Below are 25,375 nucleotides of genomic sequence, written 5' to 3' on the forward strand. Positions count from 1 at the left end.
AAATTCTGCCAAAATTTTGATAATATTATCAACTTGTCAAAATTTTAACATTGCCAAAATTTGGTAAGATTTATTTTAGCTATAATCTGAACAACCTTAGAGTATCATAATTTAAAGTGCAATATGAATTGAAAAATGGAACCCCATTGAATTTTGAAAGTAGCACAATTTTTTTTAATTGCTAGAGAGGCTGGAAGGGCAAGTCGAGGAGCAACGCAAACGCAAGTGTTCTCAAAAAATTAAAAACGCAAACGCAATTAGTTCGAGTAGGGCCCACCTACCTGCCAAAAAGTTCATGCTCTGAAATTGCCTCGTCAAAAGCATCCCCGTGACGTGGATCCGCCAGCGGCTCACGTGACCGGCTGCAGCAGGTCGCTGCCCGTTGTCAATTCGGGCCTGGTTTTCGAAAGGACAACACAAAATTCGGGAAAATTCGAGTTCATAAATTTATAATATGATTTTATAATTTATAACAAATTGGTATTGTAAAATTGTAAGTTCACGACACCTATAATTACGTGTCAGATCCCTTATGATTTCATATACTTAGAGCAAGTTTAACAGTTTAGCCAACTTCTAGCTCTAAATCATTTATAACCAATGCAATAGCTAATTCATACAATACTCCCTCTGGTTCTATATTAATTGACGTTTTGGACAAGATTGAGGTTAAACTTTTATAACTTTGACCATCAATAACTTTAAAAATATTTAGTTTAAAGAAACTAGAAAAACATATATAGATTTGTCTTTCAAAACACTATAATAAAAATAAACATGCATTTATTTATTGTATATATTATAATAGAAAAATAAGGTCAAAGTTATATCTTATAGAACGTGTCATTGTCCAAAGCGTCAATTAAAATAAAACTGGAGGGAGTAGATGCTTACTACACTATTAATAACTGGTCACACCTATCATACATGTATTACGTCTTGGAGTCCGTGCTACAGCTGATTATAAATCTGTAACCCACTGCTCTTCTCTCTATTCATTTATCTCTTTAAAATATGTTTATAGCTAGCTTATAATCTGCTACTATACCTGCTCTAATATAACACCTAATGGTTAAGATTTATTGTCTCCATTTAAAAATATAAACGCTTTTAGCTGTGCAGTGAGTACTGAGGGAGTAACATTTCCCTATTACCTGGAAAAGACCCTCATGCATACACATAATCACGCGCCTACATCACACACACATTAAACCTTATGATTTGAATGCAAGGCATCCTATAATTCTATCCACTAGTAGTATTCAAACTTCTAAATTAGACTAAAGCGAAATCTGTTTTACTATTCATCTGTCAGAAAATGTATTTTATAGGTTGTTTAGTATATATTAAGGTTAAGGGAAAATATTTCTTTACTCGTCTCAGTGGTTAAAATTTAGGTAAATTTTGTAACAAGATATTGTGGCTGCGCGGTTTTAGATCCGCGCAAAGTGATTTTTAAAGAAAGGTAATCTTTAAAGTTAGATATTTGCTGGTGAACACCGTATCCATTAAAACAATAATTTTCAGGTGAGGAAGAGAGAGTAATCACGTGAAACGTCAAAAATTCTCATGGGCCCACATGTCAGCTCTCCTATCACTCTTCCTAAAGAACTTAACGGAAAGCCGCTAACGAAATCTGTTAGGTGATGGCATTTCTATGACAAATTACCTTGTACGATAATATTTTATAAAATTCACGCTTATCGATGATATTTTGTGAAATCGGGTGTTTGTCAATGACATTATTTGTATTTTCTCAAAAGAGAAAAAAAATCTTTTTAGAGTTGACCGGTGCAGCCGGTCTCCCTCCCATACCCTGCAGGCTGCAGCAGCAATCAATCAGAAAGCGCGACTCAGCTAGTACTACTTAGAGCAAGGATAATGGTGAGCTATAAACTAGCTAAATGCTTATGTGGAAGAGAGAGATAAATAAAAGTGGAGAGTGTTGACTCTTACGCAAGAGTTAGCTACACACAAGCTCCAAGAAATATACATTAAATTTATAGAGAGATAAAGAGAGAGGATGAAAAAAATAAAGCTAACCTTACAGCTAACATTATATATGTTAGCTTTAACATTAACTTATAATAAGTAGTGGGCTGTACTACTAAACTTGCTCTTAGGGTGGATAGTGAGCCAGCTCGGCTCGGTAAAGCTCGTTAGGATAACGAGTTGGCTCGGCTCGTTAGGACCGGCTCGTTATCCTAACGAGCTAAAAACCCGGCTCGGCTCGTTTAAAAGCTCTAGCTAGCTCGTTAAGCTCGCGAGCCAAACCATACAAAAACTGCCTCTAGCCCTCAGCAACAGCCAACAGCAAGCATGCATAATGATAGTACGATAAATTGTTACATGAAAATATCAAAGGAGGAGGCCGAGCACGAGGAGCAGCTTCGACGCCGACGAGAGGGAGCCGAAGGTCGACGTCGTGGCGACGCCGTGGGAGCGGCATGGGGAGAGGAAGGCGCTGCAGAGGCCTGGGTTACCGGCGAATGACGTGGCGTTGAAGTAGGCGAACTGGCCGGTCGCTGGGACCTCGCCGGAGAGATTGTTGTCGGAGAAATCGACGGCCGTTAGGCTCTGCATTCCGGCGCGTTGTGGGACAGATTGAGATAGTTGAGGATTCGTAGCCCGGCGGCACCGATGGCCATGGGGTTGGCGGCGTTGAGTTCCTTCGGTGGACGGTGGCTGAGGAGTGGCCGGATGCGGCGGCGGCGCCGCTCCTTCGGTGGCGTGGCGGCGGCGCTTGGCGGTGGTGGCTGGCTGGCGGCGGCGGCGCTTGGCGGTGGCGGGCAGCGAGCTGGCGGCTGGCGGGTGGTGGTGGTGGCTGGCGGCGGGGAGGATGAGAACGAGAGAAGGGGATGGATCGGGAATCGGCCACGCCAGATCGGGATCGAGGTGTCATTAGGGTTTTCTTGGCTGCCGAGTTGGGCTCTTGGGCCTCCATTCTCTACCAAAATCCAATTCCAAAGGCCCATAGCTCATATGCCCTGGCTCGTGAGCGGCTCGCGAGTCAGCTCGATTCGTTAGGAAAATCAAACGAGCCGAACCGAGCCGAGCTTGGTCACGAGCAGAGCTAGCTAACGAGCCACGAGCTTCCTCCATCCCCGAGCTTCCTCCACCCCCTAGTACTACTACTATAGTGTCATTACTCCGAACACAACGCGAGCGGCCGCCTCCTCCTCCGCCCAGTGACATGCCACCCGCCGCCGCCGCCGCCGCTGGCATCATCCCCGCTCGTCGCCGTCGTCGTGCTGCGCCCGAGGAGGAGGAGGAGGAGCCGGTGCCGGTGCCGGTGCCGGTGGTGGCAGCGCGGACGAGATCGGGGCGCCGCTATGGCCGCGCTTAGGCAGGGCGACGACCCCGCCATCAAGCTCTTCGGCCGCACCATCCCCCTCCTCCTCGACCCCCCCGCCGCCGCCGCCGCCGCCGCCGACGAGGTGAGCCATCGATTTCATCCAATGCCAATAGGGAAGTAGTCGGAGAGAGGAATCTTTATCTAACTCCCTCCCCGCTTTGGACGAGATGCGACGCGCCTCGCTTTCTCTCTCTCTTTCTCTCTTTTCCTGGCTGCTTTTTGGGGTATCGATGCTTTGGGTTTGCTCTTCTAGTTCGTGTCGGCTAATTAGGAGATTGAGAAATGAGTTTAAAAAAGGGATTAATTCTTTGCCGCCATGGTGTTCGATGCAAATTCTCAAGCACATTCTTCTTGTTTTTTCTCTCTCCAAAGAATTCAAATACCGCCATGGTGTTCGATGCACGGCTCTCAATACACTTTTTGGCAAATACTAAATTGACAACTTTTGCTTAGATCCATTTTGTAAAAAGTACTCCAAAACAGCAAAACTTTTACTACCCCCGTCCCAAAATAAGTGCAGCCATGAGTTTCAGCGCCCTACTTTGATCATCCGTCTTATTTTAAATTTTTTTATAATTAGCAATTTTGTAGTTATAAGATGATAAAACATAAATACTAATTTACTCGTGAATTATGTTTTTAATTCTTTTCAAAAAATTTTCAAATAAGACGAGTTGTTAAAGTTGGGCGCGGAAAACCATGACTGCACTTATTTTGGGACGGATGGAGTACTATTTTGGAGGAACTAAACAGGGCCTAAATATACTAATATAACTAGAGAAAAGAACATTTTTTTTTCAGTTTTAGCTCATTTATTTGAACAAATAGAGTGGGTCAACGGTATATTAGTGACCCATGCTAATCCCCAACCTCATATTTGTTGGTAGGAAAATTCTGTTCTAGAAAATTCTGTTCTATCCTTTCTTGATTTCTTGGCAACATTTGGGGTAAGATTCTGGGAGTTTGATTGGCTTATCTTAGCTTTCTTTGTGCAAAGAACCATCTTTCGATAACCATATGCAGAACCTAGAATAGATGGTACTAAGTCTGTTTGTCCTGAAACCTGATAGACTGGATAGTCCGTGCCTTTGAACCAAATTGCTTATCAGGACTTGATTTCAGTGCACTTGCACTCTAGTATGGGTTAACTTTTGTTGCCAAAGGTACTTTTTACGTACTAGTATATGAGTTATTCCAGCAAGCAATTCTGGAAAAAAAGAAAAAAAAAACAGACTCTAAATGCTAAATTGGAGTCTGGAAAAGTAGTGTTATACTATGTACTATGATAGTGGAACTGAGCCTTAGTTTTCAAACAGTAGTTGTACGTACCTCTGAAAACCGTATTGGTTTGCAATTTGGTTTCAAAACACTGGAGAAGGGACTCTGATCAGCTCTCTGCAAGAAGGAACTGAAAATGTGTCATATATCGTACATGTCGATTGCTATTTGCTACAGAGCAAATTTGCCATACATCAAACAATTTTGCATGTCAAACTGACTCCAAAGATGATTTTACTACCAGCCTTAAAAATAAAATGCCCACTCATTACTTATTTACATATGCACATTGTATTGTTGCTATGTAACAGGTTTGATACTGAGTAGCTCTGGTACTAACATGTGAAGTATTGAGCTATGAAACTGAAGTAATGTTTTGCTCGAAGTGCTGCTTTATGCTTAAACTCAAGTGCGCCAGAAAACAGTTGCATAGCCACACAGTGATAACTTGAAATGTTAACATATGGTATTTTTAGCAACCCCAAGTATGAACTAGAGTTTTACAAGTGCAAGTGAATACTGAGTATAATAGAGAAAAGATCCCAACGGGGAGAAATTCTTAGTAACATTAGGCAATAACTTATCGCACAAACATGGCGACTCTGATTATTCAGGGATAACATAAAATGATTTATATTTAACTGAAGGACATTGAAACTGCAACAGAACATTGTAATGGCGATGTATCAGTTGTGCCATCAGGTAGTTTCCGTGACCCCACATGATTCAGCTGAAGCTGAAGAAAGACTTTCATGAAAATTTAGGCCAGTAGCACCTGCATCATTTTGAATATAACATGGCTTATATGCCTCATAATAATTGAATACTTGACACTATCACACTATCACAGTTTTAACATTTTGCTATACTTTTAGCTAAATGATCCAAAATCTCTGCTTGATATTTTATTATTTTCTTACCTCTTATGTATAATCCATTTCAGGTCATGCCTAATTTAGGAAATGGTGTAAAAACCAATAATGACTTACCTTTAGTCTCAGACAAGCTTTTGATTGTCAAAGGTATTCCTTTTTGTCCCAACAATAGTAAGAAAAATGATTTACAAGGCATCAGCAGACCGGATGGAAGAATAGAAATCGATTCCATGACTGAGGATGTTAAGACTGAGCCTGATGGATCTGTCCCTGAGAAGATACTCAAGAAGCCAGATAAGATTCTGCCATGTCCACGCTGCAATAGCATGGAAACAAAGTTCTGCTACTTCAACAACTACAATGTTCACCAGCCCAGGCACTTCTGCAGGAACTGCCAAAGATATTGGACCGCTGGTGGAGCTATGAGGAATGTCCCAGTTGGTGCTGGAAGACGCAGAAATAAGCATGTGTCAAAATACTGTCAGGCGATGATGACGTGCAATAATACTGTAGCTCCTGGAGATGTTTCTGATGTGGTTCACCATCAGGTTATTACACATGGATCTTCTCTCCTTCCAGCAACACTGAAGGAAAATGAAACACCTACAGAATTCATATCAGAAGTACCACCATGTAAGTCTTCAGCTTCAATCCTTGATATTGGAGAGCCGAATGATACTGACCTTGTTCCCTTGGCCTCTGGTGATAACAAGGAAGAAAAATCATGTGCATCTTCTGTGGTAGTATCCAGCTGTTCAGAGAATCTGATGCCAGATAATGCAATTATGAAAGAGCCAAACAACAGGTCAGGATGTTGTAATGGTGTGGCATTGCCTTTCCCTACTGGACCTGCTTTGGTGCTCCCCTGGAGTCTTGGATGGAACAGTGTTGCTCTCATGCCAGCTACCCAGTGCTCGATGCAGCCCGTTCTTGGGTTAAAAGATGGGATACCCTGCCCGCCTTCATGGCCACCGCAACTGATGGTGCCGGCCCCAGGAATCTGTACTCCTGTTGTTCCAATCCCTCTTGTGCCACCTCTGTGGAGCTGCTTCCCTGGCTGGCCTAATGGAATGTGGAATGCACAATGCCCTGGAGGTAATACTACTGTGCTGCCGTCAACCGCTCCAAACAAAATTTCTTGTTCAGGAAGCAGTTCTCTGGTGTTGGGAAAGCATTCAAGAGAAGAAAGCTTGCAGGAAGAAGAGAAGACGAGAAATTACTTATGGGTACCTAAAACTCTTAGGATTGATGATCCAGCTGAGGCTGCAAAGAGTTCAATCTGGGCGACCCTTGGCATCAAGCCTGACGATAAAGGCATATTCAAGTCTTTCCAGCCAAATGTTGCGAAAAATGGCACGGCACCAGAATCGCCTCAGGCTCTGCAGGCCAATCCAGCAGCATTTTCGCGTTCTCAATCGTTTCAAGAGACGACTTGAGGAGCTTTTCTGTTTGTTTTCTGACATAAGGATCATACTGCTACCTCCACAGGAATGGTCACAATGTTTCTATCCAGTGTGATCTTGAGCTCATATGTTGCTAGAGCCAGATCAAATCTAGCAACTCAAATCTGGCAGAGTTGCCAGTGATGAACTTGGTTCTGTGGTAATGTTTATGTTGATCAAAAATCTCTGCTTCTCCCCAAGGAGAGAATTGTGAGCTTGTGATCCGGAGCTCAAAACATGCTCCATCTGAAATCATTAGTCAATAGCTGTCGCTGTGATGGAGGTGAAAAGGATAACTGTGAAGTCTCTTTTTTCTTACTTTCTTTGAATTTTTAGACTGGCATTCTGACGTTTGTATATAGCTTCTCAAAATTCATGTAATGGCTTCTATGTTAACCTGCAGAAAATGCATAATTTTGTAACTGGATGGGGATCAACTCCGTTTGGACATAAGCAAATCAGCCTAGTTATCTCATTTGCAGCATTGAAATTTACCCCAAACTAACACCATATCTGTCAATACCATTGGGTCAAAATGAACACCCATTTCTAAATTATCAAAATTCATTTACCTCACTGAATCAAAGGGTGTAAAAACCCTATGTTGTGCACTTGTGTGGAGGTGACAGATAGCATGAATAAACTGAAGCTAAGAAACTAAAAATACAAAGATAAATCAGCTTATGCAATAGGACAGGATCATCGTAGTGATAGAGTAAGAGGTAATATAGGTATATAACACTCTTCACCTTACAGTTGTGCTGGTCGACACAAGGATGAGAAACTTGCATACATCAAACAATTTATATTTCCTTTTCAGTAAATGTTAGATGAACACATGCCTACATACATACATCTTGGAGGCTAAACCTATCACCTTAGTGCTAAATGAATTTACTCGTATACACACCAAAGAGGCGAAAAACAACAGAAAAAAAAAGAAATTTCTATAAAGGAGAATTTTCTATAGCTATCTCCTTGGGTCATGCAGACGTGTCATTGGAACTTCTGAACGGTTCACCTGATTTACATTCTCGAATTTTTCTATCTCTCGGGCAACTTGAATATCACTGGGGGTAAAATACTCTGTAAAGGCCTTGATTACAAAATGTGGTACCATTGCTGCAACAACAATGATAAGCAGCAGTAACCAAAACAAACCTGTCCCCATTATATGAAAGATGGCCCTGAAATAGTTATATTGAGTCAGTATGCAATCAATCAAGAAATTGCAAAAAGAACTCCTATTTCACTTTAGGAGATCCATTCAAGAAAACATGATCATGGTGCTCGCATTACATGATGGATGTAGCACAAACATGCTTGCAAAGAAAGAGGCATTTAATCTAACTATGTATCAGGACAACTTTTATCCCTTTTACATAGGAGATATTGAGAGGTAGCAGCATCTATGTTAATTTTCTATATATCTTAATCTGAACACTTATCCCTCTCAATAAATCATAGTTACCACTTGAATATATCTCTACTTCTCAATATCCTCCTAGGAATAAAAGAACTCTACAAGGATTAACGTGAACAGCAACAAGGCAACACAAAATACTACAAATGAGAAAATAGAGACCACATACTCCCTCCGTACTCATAAAGGAAGTCGTAACACAACTTTGACTTCTTGTTTCTATAAAAATATTTATTGAAAAGTGATATATGTATACTTTTATGAAAGTATTTTTCAAGACAAATCTATTTATATAATTTTTACATTTTCAAACTCAACGACTTGAGAGTTATTCATGATTTATATTCCCAAGGTTTGACTTAAACATTATCCTAAACGACTTCCTTTACGAGTACGAAAAGAGTACTCAGGAGCTCCTCCCATAACAGTTGCATAAGCTCAAAAGTCATTTTACTTCCTAGGATAACTGATATTAACACATATTTCAGAAATTTACAGTTATGAAATTTACAAAATGCCTTGCAGGAAAGAATTTAAAAAGCCATTGCCAGTTCCAAACATCAGGTTGGTTACTACATTTTTAGCACCAAAACATTTTAAAAAAAAGAGGGTTCGCCTATAAATAAAAGAAAGCTGGAAATGAAGTACTTACCCATATCCAGGAAGAAACCAAATGGAGTCGATCACAAAGAGGCAAATGGTTGTTGCTGCTATTGTTCCCCACACAAAAGCATGTACGATCCAATTCCACCGAAAGATGTCCATGGCTAGTAGCATATTTACAACAATGACAGGGGCAAGTGCCCATAGATCTCCCAGACTAGACATATCTATCGTACTTTGTCTATATGCAAAATATGGCATGTAGAAAACAACCAGACTTTGCCATAGCGCTTCGAGCATATTGAGGACAAACAAATTTACATTATACTTCTCATCCCTTTGGCCAGATCCATATAGCTTTGGATAAGCTAGTAGTGTTTCCTTACTAAGATCCTTGTCAAGAATACCAACAACAATTGTTGGAAGGGATGTATATAGCACAGTATACAAAAGGCTACTCCATTCTGTGATAGCAGTTGTCAGAGTGAATGCTGTATAAAGTACATACCTGAGATCACAAAATTAAGTGTTATATTTTGGAGACAATGTCTCTGAATATTGCAAAAATTAAGAAAGCAACAACTTTGGTAATTCAACTGAACATAAATAGAGTCCACTTCTTTTCACTAGGTCTTACTAACATGGGGGTTTCCACAGTAACGTTTAGATAATTTTCTACATAAAAACAGTTTTTTTTTTCAAAGTGTGAAAACTTCAATGCAAAAGGGCTCTTACCAGAAAAGAACCAAGACAAATGTCGCATTCTTGTAAAAGTTGTAGAGGATCATATATGACATTCTTTGATAATTCCAATGGCCATGAACTAATAGAAGAGGGACCAAGAATCTGAATTGGCCCATCGCAAAATCTGATGCCATTACAGCCTGCCGTCCTTCTTGACCACTGATGCCAACACCAACATCAGCCATTTGAATCATTGAAACATCATTTGCACCTGAACAACAAAAGATTAATTAGCATATATCACATGTACATAAATTGGTTCTCACAGAATATTATATGCCATAATAGCAGAACCAGGAGGGAATAATACCATCACCAATTGCTAAGGTCATGTCATCTGTTCGGTTTTTGATAAGTGCAACTATCCCTGCCTTTTGTAACGGGGCCACCCGACAACACAATACAACACTACATTCTCTTGCCACTTTGAAAAGCTACACAAACAAAAGAAGAAAGTCCATGCATCAACTATGATTTTATACCAAGGATGAAAGGAAATGAAAAAAAAGAATCATATTTAGATGAGTACCTCTTCTTGCAACTCTGTCTCAAGTATGTAAACCAGGCTGTTACCATCTACAATTAACGCAAGAGTTACACCAGCAGATTCTGATGCTAATTCTGGACTCTGTGTGCCAGTTGAAGCAATTCTGAGCTTCTTAATCGTTGCATGTGCTTCCTCGAGACTCCTCTTACAAGACTCCTTTGAGTTGTTGTTTATCACAATTTGTGTCATGTCATTGGTCAGCAGTTTACAAGAGTAGCCAATAGAAATTGCTGTCTCCTGCTTATCTCCTGTTAAAATCCAAACCTTTATGTCTGCTTGTCGAAGAGATTCTATTGTTTCTGGAACCCCATCTTGAAGCTTATCTTCTATCCCAGTAGCCCCCAATATGCGGATATTGTTCTCTATATTGGCCGCAACTGATCGGAGTAAATTTCCCCTTCCAAGTACTGACGTGCTAGCATTTTCATATGCCAATTGCCACTCCTCAAACTCAGGTTGACTCAATTCACGCATGCCAATAACGAGAGTTCTTAGACCAAACGATGAATATTTGTGGAGGTGTGCCTCTGTAGCACGAACAATGTCCAGATCTAATGAATTTTTGGTAATTCCAAACAATGAACTGTCCGCACCTTTCACATATAGCTTAACAGTCTTATCGGGGCAGCCAACTATGACAGACATCCTCTTACGATCACTATCAAACTCATGAAGTCCTAATATATCAAATCTGCACATCCCATACCAGAAGATAAATTGGAACTATAAGCCATTCTTGTAAACAAGATATTGAAAATAAAATTTACACATAAAGAACAACGAACTGAAAGAATGGAGCAGAGTAGTCAATGTAGTAACAAAGCGGGCATTTATAAACAAAGCTAGCGTACTTCGTACATATGAGGTAACTAAGAATGCCTTTTGGAATAGTGTTATTAAAAATGTTAGATAAACATTTGGTTTGGTGAAAAATGATATGGTTTTATCCAAATTATCCAGAAATTCAGCTGCAAATCCATATGCACATCCTAAATTTGCTTTGTTTATAAATGCCAGCCTGTTCAATGCAGCTCCTTACAAATTTATGGCCCTAGTGCAGATATGTGCTCATCACAATAACTGGGTTCAAAGTGATAATTAACTTGGTTTTGCCTATAGCCCAGGTGTTTGACATGGACTTACAGCAAACACATTTAACTCTCTACAGTTGGTGATTAACCAATAAAAAGAGCTCCATTCATCAAATATATTCAACCAATATATTACAGTATTGGCTCCACAAACTAGCTTACTATAATAGGATATGCAAGCATGTCTATAAACACAAGGAAAAGTCAAGACATGCACTTGGAGAGTTGTAACATATCTCCAAGAGGTAAGCCTGATAAACTAAGTACTGAAATTTCGCTCATGTGGGGTAATGCCACAAATCATTTGGAGTTGGCACGTTGCATCCCAAAATATTCCAAATTATTATTTTTATTTTGAATAAATATTAACTGTATGCTAAGAATAGGAATAGGAAGATAACTAGCAAGATACAACTCAAAGTTAGCATTCACACCAGCAAACCAATAAGATAAGACAAAAGAATGACGTCACTAAACACCATAAAGCAAAGTGCATAAAACACTTGTGAAAATCGTTATTGAATAAGTTATGCTACCAACTGTTGATGACTATATGACATTGCAGTTGAATAAAGTTTTGTAGGTATAATTTTCCAGAGATGTAAACATCATGGATCAGGTAGCACACTAGCACTGTAGCAGACATCCACTCCTAGTCACATAATGATGTTGATACACCAAAATTGGTATTAGCTAAATTGCATAATGCCACTAATTATTATTGAAAACACACTCATGCAGAGTTGAAAATTAGCATGTCCATAAAGCAAATGATGAAAGACTACCTTACCTCTGTCTGTCACCAAGGACATCAATCACCACATAACCAGATGTTCGCTCAACAAGCACAATGCCATAAGATGCCGCAGCATACACTAGTGCCTGCTCATCAGGGGACTCACCCTGATAATCAATCAACTTTTGCTTAGAATCACGAGTATCTAGGACAAGTGGCACAATGGTATTACATGCAGCAAGAGCAAGGAAGAATTCGAGGACAAGCTTTGTTTCCTCATCTGTGCCACCACCCCTCAGTAACTTCAAAAGCCGATGATCAATCTTGACTGCCATCTTGGGTGTCCATAGGAGATCATCGACTGTCCAAAACCAGAAAATAAGCAGCCATACTAGGAAAGTTCAACATGAAAACCAGAAATATACATTAAAGACATCGTACCTACAACTGAGTATCCGCATGAATCTTTGCCAGAACAGTAATCAACCCCCCGAATTGATGCACACTGGAACTCCATCTTGTTCTCTGTCAGCGTCCCTGTCTTATCAGAAAATACATATTTAATCTGTCCTAGATCCTCGTTTATATTCAGGGCCCTGCATTGGAACTTTGACCTTGATGACTCATCATACAAATCTCTGTCAGCACCCATGAAATATGCCTGCCCAAGCCGTACCAACTCCATTGATATATACAAAGAGATCGGAATGATGACCTGATATACAATCACCGCCATGAGGAATGTAATGAATATCTGCATCCCCATGCCATAGTAATTGTAGTTCTTCCCTGTCGTGTAATCCTTCTCCCTAAAGAACTGGGTGAATTCCAAATCCCCACGGTGATTCAGTATCCAAATCCCCGCGAGCACACTTGCGGTCGTGCACATCCCAATGAGCATAATGGACAGTATGACAGTCTCCCGGTTCAACTGTGTCTCCAACCGGCTCCGTTTCGACGGCGCCCCGGAGCTATTAAGCATGACCTTGGTCTCCTTTCCAGCATACACAACAACCCCTATCGCCCAGGTGGTATTCTTGAGCTCACATCCACGGAGCACAATGTTCGATGGCCCTAGCGAGACACGCTTGCCATCAATCTCCAAATTCGCCTGAAATCCATAGATGTTCCTGTTTGGCCGCTCACAATGAAGGACACCGCCGATTCCACCGTCCTGCGAGAACCTCAGTTGCGTCTCCTGCTTAGCATACCTCGTCTTGAGGTTGGTCTCCCCGTCAAGATTGACGGTCTGGACGTGCGCGACGCCGGAGGGGTCGCTGGTGGCGAGGAGCACCATGTCGGCAGGGAGCGTCTCGCTGGAGGCGACGCGGACGACGTCCCCGACGCGGATGTGCTTCCATTTCTTGGGCGCGAACTCCCCCGCGGCGGGCGGCGCCAGGAGGACCCTGGCGAGGCGGTTGTTCTCCTGGCGGTCGGAGCGGTGGCGGCGGAGGTCCTCGTAGGCGTCCTTGACGGCGGTGACGAAGAGGACGAAGGCGAGCGGGAGCACGGAGGCGCCGCGGCCGAAGACGGCGACCTGGGGGAGCTGGTTGAGCACGGTGATGGCGAGGAAGTAGACGTACGACAGCCGCCGGAACTGCTCGAACAGGTTCCGCGGCAGGAACGTCAGCACCGAGTACTTCGCCGTCCGTACGCCGTTCCCGGCGAACCCCGCCGCCGCCTCCGAAGACGAGGGCTCCCCGACAACAACCGCGCGGGACTCCTCCTCGCCGCCCCCCTCCTCCTCCCCCCGCTGCGACGCGGCCGACGACGGGTCGGGCTCCCGGCGGAAGGGGTCGGGCACCTCGAGGGAGAACGCGAGGCGGTCGGCTCGGAGGGGCGGCTCCGGCTGCGGCGGCGGGAGCAGCGATGACGCCGGCGGCTGCTGCGTCGGCCGCGGCGAGGCGTCGAGCAGCGGGCGCCCGGAAGCCATGGAGTCGGGGAAGCCGGAGCGAGCAGGGCTAGTGGGCCACCACCGGAGGCATGGCGGCGCGCGGTGGCGTCGGATTTGGGCGGGAGGTCGCCGGCGACGGCGAGGCAGCTTGGAGAGGAAGAATCGAGAGGTTTCGGTTTGGAATTTTTTGGGGAAGAAGAAGAAGAAGCGAAGCAGAGGAGAGGAGAGGAGAGGAAAGGGGTTAGGGGTTGGATTGTGATTTCTGGAGAGTACAGGGGGTTTACTGCGAAGTTTGGTCAGCCGATGGAAGACTACTGTCTTTTGAATTCGTGTGGCTTTTACGAACAACGGACCTGTTCACTTTATATTCATTTTTAATTTTTCCAGAATTTGGTATTACCAAAAATATTTGGTAAGTTGCTAACGCTATCAAGGTTTTAAGGACTGGTTAAATATGATGATCAATTCTCTAGGTATGATAAATATTTAGTAACAAACTAAATAATATCATATATTTATCAATTTTACTAAATAATGGTATGGTATAAAATAACATGATTCTGAATAGGCCCTACCAATTACAATCGCCGTTCGAAAATTTAGGTCATGTTTTTTTAGAGAAAAGTAAGTGAATGAATTAATTTAGATATCTCAGGATGAAATTTTCATGTATTGGAAAACGGTGCCTTAGGAGGGAAGTAGTAGTAAACGGAATTATTTGCTTACCTTAGCTATGTTTTTTTTTATTTACGTTTTGCAGTTAAGTCCTACTAGTGTCGAGTTTTCTATGCCAGCGACGTCACATTGATTTTCGTAGCAACTCCGTACGAGGGCATCGGTGCTCCTGAAAATATTGGTTTTATACTCTGTAAAAGACGAAAAATTTGCGAAAAAGAACATATCTCCAAATTACATGGAAATATCCACGAGTTTCAAAAAATTCAAATTCCTATAACAACAATAAGAAATCAGCGTCCTACAAGGTAAGTTCAATAATACATATCACTCTTTGTTCTCTCTATAATAGCCGGCTGAAGTCTACCATCTGCATGTCATATAATAAAATTTTAAACAAATATAAATCACAAAGTGTTTGCTAAAATGTTATCATCACATTTTATGACTGATTATAGTCAAGATCTAATGGCTAGTTATAAGTTTTCCATTAAATTTGCACTAGCATTTTCTATTTACATCTATTTACGTCAACTTAACTTACATTGTAAATACATTAAAATTACATATATAACTTAGGGACTTACGATGTATGTACGTGTTAACTATATTTTATGAAAAATACGACGGAATAAATATAGGTAGTCCCAATCACAAAATCAACTCATTAAACTATTTGCCTTCCAAAATTTTCAACACGAAGAACATGATTATATAGCCATTATGTCAATGTCTCTACCAACGCACGGAAATAATAGGTTCTTGCAGGAGGTCCACTATGCGAAAAAAAAAAAGCGACCATTCTTCCCGTCCCCCTACTGCTCAGCCGTTTGCTGTTCCGTTTTGTGATTGGATTTCAGAGATTTCCGACGGGAAAAAAACTGAACCTGATTGACTACCTGATGCTGCGTGAGTTGGTGGACGGCTCTAATGACGGCTGGCTCTACCAAATCGGCATATCCAGTTTGGGTTGCAAGAATCTTCAGTTTTTCCTCGTCTGGAATAATGCGGGTCTTTTTTAGGGGAATTCTCAGTGGCATGGTCAAAAGGGAGGAAACATTTTCATCATACACCGTGGGTTTTTTTTTAAAAAAAGAAAACACATAACACTTTATTAAATGACAGCATTTAGGGAATTGAAATCCCGAATACTTCGCCCATGATAAACATAAGAGTTGAACCATAATAAGAGAGAGGTTAACTGAAAAAAGGGAAGCAAACTTCCTAATGAAACTAAGCAGCAATGAAGGAGCAAATCGACAGGGTACTGCGGCAATGCCGCGACGACTGCATCCGAGGGACTCTATTGATGTGCACTTCGCTTGACAAACCCGTAAACCTCTTCGGCTGCCTCCACAGGAACAACACATATGAGAGGTTTGTTGTGAAGCCGTATATCAAACACGATACAACTTGTTATATACTCCCACCATCTGAGAAAAGAATGCAATTGTACAGTATTCAAAACATGAATTAGCAGGGAAGCAAAATGGCTTAGATATCTCCCCTTAAATGGGGATGGTAGGAAGTGAAAGGGTGATTGTGATCAGGGGTCATAATTTCAGATTGAAATTTCCAAAATTTTGGTTCTATCGGACCCCCCCTCCCCCGGCGATACGATATAGTTTCGGCCATTTTCTTTTCATTTTTTCATGAATTTGATAATATTTTATTCAAATTTTATTCAAAAAATCGTAAAATTTCGGACCAAAATTTCAGAAATTTTGGCCACCCTTGATACAAATCAGCAAACCAAAACATTAAACCCTAATTGTGATACGATTAAGAAAAGTAAATAACTAGTATTTTTTATACATTAGAGCATCTGCGCTTCTTATTTGATTACTAAGGGTCTGTTTAGTTGGCAAAAAATTTCGTCCCTTCATGTCACATCGAATATACGGATACACATTTAAAGTATTAAACGTAGTCTAATAACAAAACAAATTACAGATTCCGCTAGGAAACTGCGAGATGAAATTATTAAGCATAATTAATCCATCATTAGCAAATATTTAATGTAGCACCACATTGTCAAATCATGGTGTAATTAGGCTTAAAAGATTCATCTCGCAATTTGCTGGCGAACTGTGTAATTGGTTTTTTTTCTACATTTAAATATTTAATACTCTATGCATGTGTCCAAACATTCGATGTGACAGCGAAAAAATTTTGTTTGGAACTAAACATGCCCTAAGATTGAACAAAAGTTTGTTTCTTTCGTTGACCGTAACGTTTGACATTAATTGTGGAACCATGTAAAAAAAAATCTCTAATCACATGCCCACATCCTTCCTTGCGCGGCCAGCCAACTACGGCAGACCATTTTTTTCATCGCTAAGTTCAACTAATTGACTCTTTCTTTGTGGTAGATTTTTTTTATAGGCAACAGTTGGTTGTCATAGCGTGTTGTGTTTTTTTTTAATATATGGTTCAATTTTACTTATACATTCGAGATGCTTTTATAAGAAAAGTTCTAGTATGTATTGGACAGATGAATTATTGAACTTCTAATATTTATTCATGACAGGCTAAAATGTATTAGTAGTTAATTTTATTTGACTTTTTAGACTAAGTGCAGTTACTTGAAGGGTGCGGTTGCCTGTGCACGCACGAATGCTTCGGCGGTGAGTACCACCATCTATTTCACTCGTCCACTTATCATTGTTGTTATGTGACTGTCTGAATGGACCAAAATGACATGATTGTTCACCTAGACCTATAACTATCAGTGGTGGATTCAGAAAATCGATTCGTTAGTGTCATAACGTGTCTATCGGTGTCATAGTATGTTAGTTATGCTTAGATCATAGTGTTATAACATGTGGATAAACAGTTTCGCTATAGATTTTGCTGAAAGTCGTCGGTGTCGCCTGACACCGCTCATACTACTGTAGATCCGCCCCTGATAACTATCCAAGGCATGAAAAATATTACTAGAGTTATCAATCTCTCACCCTTTTCTTTTTTGCTTATACATAGTGAGTTCATCTGAGCTTTCACCCAATACTAATATTGTGCAAAACTTTAGAACTGTTTTCCTGGTACGTAACCAATATTCACCGGAAGTGTTATCTTTATTTTCTTTTTCCAAAGAAACAATTGGTCTTCTTAGATTTTGTTGATCTAATGGGGAAAAGGACAGCAAAGAATAGAAACGAAAATACATTGAGCCAACTTGATATCATTAACATATTTTGATGAGTTACTGTCATGCATACTTTTAAATGGAAGAAGCTAAGTTGATGTGTTTATTAGTTTGTCCTTTCTTTCATTGTCAATTCTTTCTCAATTGACATTCTGAAGCGGTGAAAATAAAAAAGAACTGCATAGGAGCAGGCAAATAGGTGGCGTGTCCTTTCAAGTTTGTTGACCTTAATTCTTTTTAATTATACTAATCACTTGTGGAATTAGCGGCTTTGCTAGATGGATAGCTTCTTTCCAGAAGCATTCCAGAAAATTCACGCTCTCCACTAACTTCAGAGATACTATAAAAACATAATTCAAAAATGTTTTAAAAGGTTAATGTAATAATGCTCATGGAGTGACATCTCAATTTCTATTTAAAAGTCTAATATAAAATAAAGAATGATGTACATAACATTTTGCTTCTCTAAATTAATTATCAGGCCATCTATAGTGCAAATAAAAAGTGTAGTTCCCCATATCATCTAAACAGCCTTTGAAAAGAGTTATTTTTAATCTTATTTTGATGGTTCTAAAATCAATTAATTCATTTTAAAAAAAGGATCAGCTCAACTGAAATAAAGGATCAAAGACTAAAGTATTAATGATGAAGAACTTTTTCAAAGATCTATCTACTCATCAAATTAGTTCTCCGTGACTCAAAATTTACCTTCCAAGCAACATAACTCCAAACACCATATTTTTTTCTGTTTGAATTTAAATTTTAACTGGCCTCTACTGTTTAAAAGAGATAGTCATGCTCCTTTTCTTTCTCTCCCCCACTTCCTCCTAAAAGCCACTTCCTTCCTATAAAAATTGATTTTAAAAAACCTATTATATCGGCTCTGTTCGGCTGCACTCATTTTCATTGTGTTGTAGCCAACAGCCACATTGTTTTCTTTGTGCAACAGCACAACTGCTAAACATAACAGCCGAACAGGCCCATTATAAAAAACTAATCAACCTAATATGTTTAAACCGGATGGTATCCCACGCCATCGATAAATGATCCAGATACTACAAACAATTAAGGTGATGAAGTGAGCGTAGCTCAAGTGATTAGATTCTATGTGGTTGAACCAGTTTATCCGGGTTCAAGTTCTAGATTTGACATGGGTGTTCGTATTTATAACTAATTATTCTTTAGATTTGACATGAGTGCTAGTATTTATGGCTAATTATCTTTCCAGCAATAGATGCTTGTGGCGACTTCTTTTGAATCTCAAGATTACTAGCCTAGTCTTCTGAAAGTGCTTATGTGTGCGTATTGTGAGCGCATGTATTTGTACCGTGTTTCTAGCAAAATATGATGTAGTTTATGAGAGGAGAGTTAGGATGAACCTCTAAAGTCCTTTCACAGATCCGTTGTAAAGCACGGGCCTATAAATAAAAAGTCAGAAATATCAAAAATTTTCTTTTCCATGGAGACGATCGACAGGTTTCCACAGTTCCACTTCCACAGCAAACGGGTAATTAACTGGGATTAATTTGCCATAAGCCGAGGTGAGGTGGGCCCCACCGCAGCCCGCTTCGCCCTCTCCCACTTGCTCGCCTTCTCTCTCCTCTCCTCTTCTGCTTCTCCTCCCAGATCTCTCTCCCACACCCCACCGCCGCCAGCGACGCGAGGCGGGATCAGGCCATGGACGGCGGCGGCGGCGGAGGAGGAGGCGGGTTCGGACTGGGCGGCCTCCAGTGGACGGCGGAGGAGGCGTCGACGATCGGGGGCATCGCGACGGTGTCGCTGCTGCACTCCTTCATCCCCACGCACTGGCTCCCCTTCTCCATCGTCGCCCGCGCCCAGCGGTGGCCGCTCTCCCGCACCCTCCTCGTCAGTCAGTATCCCCCAAATTTCCCCCCCGCTTCCCTTTCCCCAATCTCGCTTCTGCTGTGCCGCTTTACGCTACTACCGCCCCCCCCCCCCCCCCCCAAAGATCTTCGGGGTCAGTGGTGAGGGGGCACGCGCCACATTTCTTGCAATGGCGATACTCTAGTTTGGTGTGCTCGTGCTGACGAATTTGTTGCATTCTAAAAAAAACCCAATGTTCTATCGCAAAACTGAAGTTATAGTATTTGGATTGTGGCTAACTGCTTGATGCTGTGGGTTTCATGCACCGATTAGTAAGTTTCGCCCGAAAATCTTGAGCTGTTACTGACGAATTGGTGGACAATCGAGTAGTCTGCTCATAGTTTGATAGGTAAACTTCTGAGTCCTCTACTGTGATCTTTTCAGTGGGGATCTCTGTTCCATGGGATGTATTTCTGTCAACAATGTGTAGTTATCATGTTTTCCAACTTCAGGGCCATGCGCCTTTTGTTTCGTACATAACGGTAGTTCAGGCAATACAACTTTCACTTTGTGTGACTACATGGGTTGAATACATCTAAGTTCGGTGCTGCTTCGCTATTATTATATGATTGCAAGATGTGTACCGTATGTGAGTGCATGGAGTTCGATTTATAGACTGCAAGCCTGCAACTATTTGATTGATCCAACTTGGAGTTACACAATATCCTAGTTGGGATGTTGATCAATGATTAATTCCTGGGAACAATAATGCAAACTGAATCAATATTGCATCTTTCTGTTTTGTTATGCTGTGAATATGTTATTTTGTCATAATTACAGGGATATGTGTATTTCATCGCAAGTATGGGGATATTTTTTTAAATCAGAACACACAGAAAATTTTTGATTGAGGTCTATTGCTGTTTATATTTGTGTAGATTGATCATTGGCATTGGTGTTCCTTTATCAGGCTTACTTTTCTAATTAATCTTGTAATAATATTTGCAGCTTACCAACCTGTTATCCCTTAATCTTGCACGATTGTTGTGATTTCAGTAAACTACGCACAATCACTTCTTTTTTCTGTTCAACTGTGCATTATCACTTGGATAACAAAAAGTGCATTTGAATGACCAGACTCCTAACTTTGTAGTTATTTTTCCATCCTATGTTGTATTTATTGTCTGCAAACCTCCAAAGCTTACTGTATAATTTTTTATTAAAAAAGTTCTAATTTCTAAATCTTATAAAATAAACCTTTTATTTCTGTTTGATTCCTTGTTCATGTGTTACTATTGTGCTGTTAGCCTCAGCTATGATACGCGTTTAGAAAGTTACTTGTATTTTGTAATTTCATACTGTACCCTACCCCCTAGTATTTTCTACATAAATTAGTGATGAATACTCATATTACTTTTCCATGTTCTTATTCTATATATCACTACTAATAAAATATCCTAACTTCCGCAGCTGCATTTGGAGGCGTCCTTCATGTTGTTTCCACTGCTCTTCTTGGGATAACTGCTGTTACTATGGCAAATACTATAGCAGGCGAGGAAACAGTGCATAAACTTGCATCACTGTTGCTGATTGTTCTTGGTGGAAGTTATATCCTGCTGTTTGCACTGGGAAAAGGTGGCCATGGCCATGCTCATAATCATCCAATGGAGAAGATGGCAGTTGCAGGTCTTGTACTTGTACCTGCATTATCACCCTGTGCAACAACTCTTCCAGTGTTTCTTGCTGTTGGCAATTCATCCTCCATGATGATCCTTGCGATCATTGTGCTCCTCTTTAGGTGGGTACCCCTTTCCACTGTTTTCAGTTGCATTGCTTGTTTTCTACCGAACAATAAATTGCTATACTTTTTTTTATAGCCGCAACACATTATGAAAGAGGGAACAATAATAGTTTATCCTTCCACTAAAATAATGGGATTGTCTTGTTGAGAAGTTTTTCTAAGCTCTTGTTAGGACTTAGGAGTATCACACTCTAGGCTTATAGGAATCTCCTTGTATTGAAAACCCTTTTTTTCATTGGGTCAAATCATCAAGGTATCACCTACCAGGCTACCATAGATATACAAAAGCACATTGAGTTGGGACAAAATGAACATCGAAATATATCCTTCTTAGTAGACTGTATGTTGTGGTAAAGTAGAAAGATAAATACTCCTATACTTCCATGTGCCACCTTTCCTTTTGGGATGTTTCTTTTTCCTCGTTTACCAACTAGCTAATGTTGTGTTTATAACTATGGATTCTACAAATGTTTTAATATTTAATTCACAATGAATTTGCTCAATATGGCATTCTGTAACCTATATGAGGTGTAATATCTTAAGATAAGTTATGTCTCAATTTACCCTTTAGTTGATGTGAAATGTTCCCACAAACTGACTGCTTTACATGTATGGAAACAAATGGTGGTATTTGATAAATATTTAGTCTTCAACGGTGTGCCTGACAAGATTAATAGATTCTTAAGAACCACTTACATTATAACCCTTTGAATCTCCTGAGACCCTGCGTCCCTGCCACTGTTATGAACCTTCAAGGGTGGGTCTTAGCAACACCTCAGTTGTGAACTATAGGTCCATCTCTATGTTGTGCACTCTATTGGGCATTCCGGTCAGTCATCTTGAACACAAGAATAGCTGGATTGAACGTTATAAAAATACCTTGTGCAGTGCAATGTATGATCAGTAAGATTGCTGAATACTAGAATAGCTGAATTGAGTGTTTTTGTGATTCAAGATTTCCCTTGTGTGCTTTGTGTTAATTGGCATGTGAATAGATCAGATATTTATCAAAATCTTTACCAATTCTTCTGTTTGATTGTATTTTCCCCACTTGCAGTACCATCACAGTGATGACATCCTTGGTGGCCCTCTCATTCTACGGTGCTAGCCAGATTAAGTTCCACTGGGTGGAACGTTACGACAAGATCCTTGTCGGCTCGGTCCTGTGCCTCGTTGGGGTTTTGACATACGTATTCCATCACCATGACGGCGACGAACACTCTCTCCATGAACACGTGCACCGGAAACTCGTGGGTCTTTAGAGTATAGTATAAGATTGCGGATGAAACTTTCCTACACTTGCGAGAGAAAATTGTGTTGTTCCCTAACCACTGTAACGGGTTTGCTGTATACAGATCTGATTATTAATCCATCTGAAGTCAGCTAGCCGGTTTTCTGGCAATGCAAAGGTTGTGCTGACTTGTGTTGTAGTTGCCTGTACATAGAGGTATTCTATCGTTTGCTTATGCTGTTATGCACCCCCAAAATCAGAATACTACTTGCAAATGGGAAACATACTTGAACTGCATCCGTTGAATTTGGAGTATTTGGTGGTAATGCAGAACTGGAAATCAGATTTGATTATTGCGAGTGATTTACTGTAATAGTTGGGGGTAATGGTTTGAGATTATTACTTCCAAAGTGTTTGTTTCCTTTTCAACTTTGTTTGCGACTTTTGAAGTTTGATCAGATCTGTATCTACCGTAACGAATACTGATCAAGGCCGAGAGCATGTTCAATTAATTGTCAGCAAACAGTAAGAGTTTAATTAATTAAAATTCAAACTCGGTAATAGATTTGACCTAAGTAAAAAAAAATTCAAATCCAGAAATTGGATTCCACTATATGAACTCTCGTGAATCTCACACGCGACAGAGAAATCCAGGCCGTACGCCAACGTGGGGTTTAGACGTAGGCACAAATAAGTTTTTAGGTGTATTTGTAAATAAGCTTTTAGAAAGGGACAAATTGTAAAAAATCAGTTGTTAAAGAAGCTGATCAAAATGTGAAAAAAACGGCTGGGAAATGAATAGATTAATAACTGGTGAAGGAGTTGATAGAGCGAAACACCTCCTAATTAGAGTCGATCAAGAAGTTGATCGAACGTTTGAATTACGCGCGTGTAAAAATAGGGGCTTCTTCCGGCAAAAGAGAGTCGGATTTGACTGACCTATAAACACAAATCCGATCGAATTCTATCGAAATGTATTACTCGAACTCAGACTCAGTTTCTATTCGGACTCGCAGGCGAAATCAAAAGGCTACAAGCGCCCTATTAATTGTGATCTAAATTGAATCGCTTCGTATACAGTTTTTTGGATCCTAAATTACTGCATCGCGCGCGAAGAGAAGCTAGCTAGCCCGACACCTCTTGCAGCTTCGTCTTCGTCGTCGACATCGATCAATGGCGCCCGGCGGCGACGGCGACTACTACCGGACGCTGGGGATCGAGCGCGGCGCCAGCAAGGCCGAGGTGAAGGCCGCGTTCTACCGCCTCGCGCCGCTGCACCACCCCGACCGCCACGCGGCCTCCGACGCCGCCGCCCGCGCCGCCGCCGGCGGCCGCTTCCGCCGGGTGTACGACGCCTACACCGTCCTCCACAGCGACGCCACCCGCGCCGCCTACGACCACCTCCCTCGCACCGCCACCTCGCCGCCCACGAGCCGCGGGAGCGGCGGCGCCGCCGCCTCGGGTAGCAGCTACGGCCGCTGCTTCTCTCGGCCTCAGCCGCCGTCGATGAAGCTGCCCGTAATCTTGTTCTTTTCGCTCGTAACCGGCAGGTAATTATACTTAAGCTGATCAGCTCGTAGTTAATTTCGATATCTCCGTTTTTATATTGTAATATGTTTTAACTTTTTTGAAGTCAAAATTTTGTTTTAGAAACTTAGCAAATATTTACGATATCAAATTAGTTTTCTAAATGTTGCTTTATTTTTTTTATAATCTTTGTCAAACTTAATAAAATTTGATTAAAAAAGCTTAAAATATTTTATAATATGAAATAGAGGGAGAATTAGTTACTTTTTTCTGACATATATTTAATTTGACTGTGGGAGATCGAAGTGGGAGTAATAAATCAGGAGGGAGCAAATTATGTATAAGCAAATGCATTTTTATAAATTGTTCTAAGAATATATTTTTGTATTGCAGCGCCCTGCTTGTGGCTTTGTCAAGAGGAAAAAACAAAGCAGCAAATGAGGTAAGGATGAGTGTGTTCTTTATAGTATGCCAGCTGATCAGTGTGCATTCTTGTGTTCTAGTCGACCTTCAGAAAATTAATACTGATGCTGTAAAATCTCATAATTTTTTTATAAGTGTGAGAAAATACCAAATTCAAGAGAAAACTGAAATATGATTTTTTTTCACAAAATTATGCATTATAGATCCGAGAATTTACCAATTTTAAGAGAAAACTGAACTATTTTTTTATTCACAAAAAATCTGCAAAATGTAGTCTTCCAATCAAAAGTTGTTTTTAAAAAAGAGCGAGAATAAATTAAAAAAAAAATTCAAAATAGGGACCACCATTGAGAAGCGTTTGCATACCTAGATATCTTTTTTTTTATATTTGCGAATATGATATCTACACATTGTAACTAAAGCATTCGGTTGTTGTTAAATTTGTTCTCCAGGGAGCAACGATGGCACAGGGAAATTGATGGATTGATCAAGGCCTTGATAGACTACGTCGATTAAGAAGCTGAGTCTGTTAAGGAAAGAAACCAATTAATATGATGGATTCATCATGCTAGCTTGTCTCTTAATTTGTGAAATGTTCATGGCTAATGCCTCTGAATCAGTATTTTATATACACCTAATGTGAATTTGGTTGATACACACAGTTCATGTATATCTCATGTACACCATGTATACCATTCTCTCGCCCTCCACCTGGCGTTTTTTTTTTTTGGGAAATTCATTTTGACCTTTGCTTCTAA

The 25,375-nt window shown here is 40.7% G+C and overlaps 3 protein-coding genes across 3 annotated transcripts; 2 read left to right on the forward strand and 1 right to left on the reverse strand.

The window, feature by feature from the left end:
- The first annotated feature begins 3,136 nt into the window (after positions 1–3,136).
- LOC4324267 (cyclic dof factor 1) lies at positions 3,137–7,434 on the forward strand. The gene is made up of 2 exons (XM_015779748.3): positions 3,137–3,437; positions 5,577–7,434. The coding sequence occupies exons 1-2, from the start codon at positions 3,333–3,335 to the stop codon at positions 6,942–6,944; spliced, it is 1,473 nt and encodes a 490-aa protein (XP_015635234.1). The 5' UTR covers positions 3,137–3,332; the 3' UTR covers positions 6,945–7,434.
- A 295-nt stretch (positions 7,435–7,729) lies between these two features.
- On the reverse strand, positions 7,730–14,162 carry LOC4324268 (phospholipid-transporting ATPase 1). The gene is made up of 7 exons (XM_015766168.3): positions 12,536–14,162; positions 12,149–12,455; positions 10,250–10,958; positions 10,031–10,154; positions 9,712–9,931; positions 9,026–9,484; positions 7,730–8,137 (listed from the first exon to the last, which is right to left on the reverse strand). Exons 1-7 carry the CDS (start codon positions 14,025–14,027, stop codon positions 7,921–7,923), a joined length of 3,528 nt encoding a protein of 1,175 aa, XP_015621654.1. The 5' UTR covers positions 14,028–14,162; the 3' UTR covers positions 7,730–7,920.
- Positions 14,163–19,423: 5,261 nt separating this feature from the next.
- On the forward strand, positions 19,424–23,020 carry LOC4324269 (uncharacterized). The gene is made up of 3 exons (XM_015765586.2): positions 19,424–19,681; positions 21,106–21,433; positions 22,494–23,020. The coding sequence occupies exons 1-3, from the start codon at positions 19,489–19,491 to the stop codon at positions 22,696–22,698; spliced, it is 726 nt and encodes a 241-aa protein (XP_015621072.1). The 5' UTR covers positions 19,424–19,488; the 3' UTR covers positions 22,699–23,020.
- The last annotated feature ends 2,355 nt before the right edge of the window (positions 23,021–25,375 follow it).

This window comes from Oryza sativa, chromosome 1, assembly GCF_034140825.1.
Source record: "Oryza sativa Japonica Group chromosome 1, ASM3414082v1".
Taxonomy (NCBI): Eukaryota; Viridiplantae; Streptophyta; class Magnoliopsida; order Poales; family Poaceae; genus Oryza; species Oryza sativa.

Coding starts and splice junctions, on each gene's coding strand:
- LOC4324269 (XM_015765586.2), top strand. CDS start 19,489: ATGGACGGCGGCGGCGGCGGAGGAGGAGGCGGGTTCGGACTGGGCGGC. Junction 19,682..21,105: donor CTCCCGCACCCTCCTCGTCA/GTCAGTATCCCC, acceptor TAACTTCCGCAG/CTGCATTTGGAGGCGTCCTT. Junction 21,434..22,493: donor ATCATTGTGCTCCTCTTTAG/GTGGGTACCCCT, acceptor CCCCACTTGCAG/TACCATCACAGTGATGACAT.
- LOC4324268 (XM_015766168.3), bottom strand. CDS start 14,027: ATGGCTTCCGGGCGCCCGCTGCTCGACGCCTCGCCGCGGCCGACGCAG. Junction 9,932..10,030: donor GACCTTAGCAATTGGTGATG/GTATTATTCCCT, acceptor TTTGTTGTTCAG/GTGCAAATGATGTTTCAATG. Junction 8,138..9,025: donor TGGTTTCTTCCTGGATATGG/GTAAGTACTTCA, acceptor TAACTATTTCAG/GGCCATCTTTCATATAATGG.
- LOC4324267 (XM_015779748.3), top strand. CDS start 3,333: ATGGCCGCGCTTAGGCAGGGCGACGACCCCGCCATCAAGCTCTTCGGC. Junction 3,438..5,576: donor CCGCCGCCGCCGCCGACGAG/GTGAGCCATCGA, acceptor AATCCATTTCAG/GTCATGCCTAATTTAGGAAA.